Source organism: Austrofundulus limnaeus, unplaced genomic scaffold, assembly GCF_001266775.1.
Source record: "Austrofundulus limnaeus strain Quisiro unplaced genomic scaffold, Austrofundulus_limnaeus-1.0 Scaffold135, whole genome shotgun sequence".
Classification (NCBI taxonomy): Eukaryota; Metazoa; Chordata; class Actinopteri; order Cyprinodontiformes; family Rivulidae; genus Austrofundulus; species Austrofundulus limnaeus.
The window spans coordinates 205,011-206,362 of NW_013952537.1; the positions used below are offsets into that span (position 1 = coordinate 205,011).

General features: G+C 38.4%; 1 protein-coding gene across 1 annotated transcript in view; it reads left to right on the forward strand.

Annotated features, from left to right (window-relative positions):
- LOC106522696 (bromodomain-containing protein 4) overlaps positions 1 to 1,352 on the forward strand; it is a gene marked incomplete at its 5' end in the record, with an annotated part of 30,805 nt that overhangs the window by 19,186 nt on the left and 10,267 nt on the right. The window contains 1 exon segment of the mRNA XM_014015822.1: positions 625 to 990. Coding sequence (XP_013871276.1) covers positions 625 to 990 — 366 coding nt within the window.

Consider the following 1,352-nt stretch of genomic DNA (forward strand, 5'->3'; position numbering starts at 1 on the left):
ATATTTTTTTCTTTCCCTTATCCTTTCTTCTTCTTTTTTTTCTTTTAAATATGTATTTCATTTGAAAGAAAAACAAAAAACTGCTACAACTTAAAAGAGAAAATTTCTCAAGGCGCAAACAGCCTGTGGATATTCATTAATAACAGTTCACTTTTTAACATCAGTGATGAACATAATACAGCAAAAACAATCTAAAAATTAAAAAATACTGAAATTAATAATCTACATTTTGTTCATATTTTAACAACAAAAAAGTTTTTATCAATCTAGCAAATATATAAATCGTGTTGGCATTTTTGAGAACGTTTCCCAAATTGTTCCACATTCTGATTCCCTGGGAGGAAGTGCATCTCTCCTTAAAATTTGTTCTAATTTTTGGTTTGAGAAACATTTCAATTCCTTTCAAATTATAAATGCTATCTCTTTTACAACAAAGTGATTGTATGTTAAAGGGTAGTACATTCTTCTGAGCTTTATACATAAGTAACAAAATCCTGCAGTCGACTAACTCWTCAAAATTCAAAAGCCCCAACTGACTAAACTAATTATTTGAATGGTGATAATGGTGTTTCCTTGCTACAATTTCACAAATCTTACGAACTTATTCCGTCTCTTTGTCTGCAGGGCTGGTTCCCAAGCAACAGAAGAAGACCTCAACCATCAAGGACACGAAGAGACCTCCCCACCAGCCCATCAGTACTGGAGTGGGCCCGGTCGCTGCTGCGCCTCAAACTCAGCCTCAGTTGGGCCAGTCAAAGCCACAGTTTGTCCCCTCTCTGGATCCCTCCCAGTTAATGGCCCCAGGATTTGATCCTCTTGACCACTTCATGAACCCACACCTGGCTCAGTCAAACACAGAGTCCAGTGCGACAATCACCCCTGCTGGTGCTCTCGTTTCCTCTGGACTTCTCAACGCAAACACGCCCACCAACCAGACGCCAAGTGACACGCACCCTTTCCTTAACCAACATCCCATCGTACCTTCCCCAGGTATGTTTCTGTTTGTTTAGTTGCACCTTCAGGAAATTTCTTTGTGAATTTTTGTATTTGGGAGTAAAGGAAAAATCATTTTGATCCATAGACTTGAATAAGATCACTAGACTGAATAAGATCACTAGACTGAGCCCCGACCATACCGTCCACTGGTAGCGTCTGTGACAGCAGGGAGGAGCAGAAATGGCATCCAAAAAGGGCAACAGCTCACAGCCCCCATAGAAACTAATAGATAAACAGCAAGCTGAACAGGATCTGTTTCACAGATTATCAGTCATATTTTTTACAATAAATTAATAACTACGTTAATTTCATACAACAATCATGTAAAACAGCAGATTTATACCAGAAAAATATAT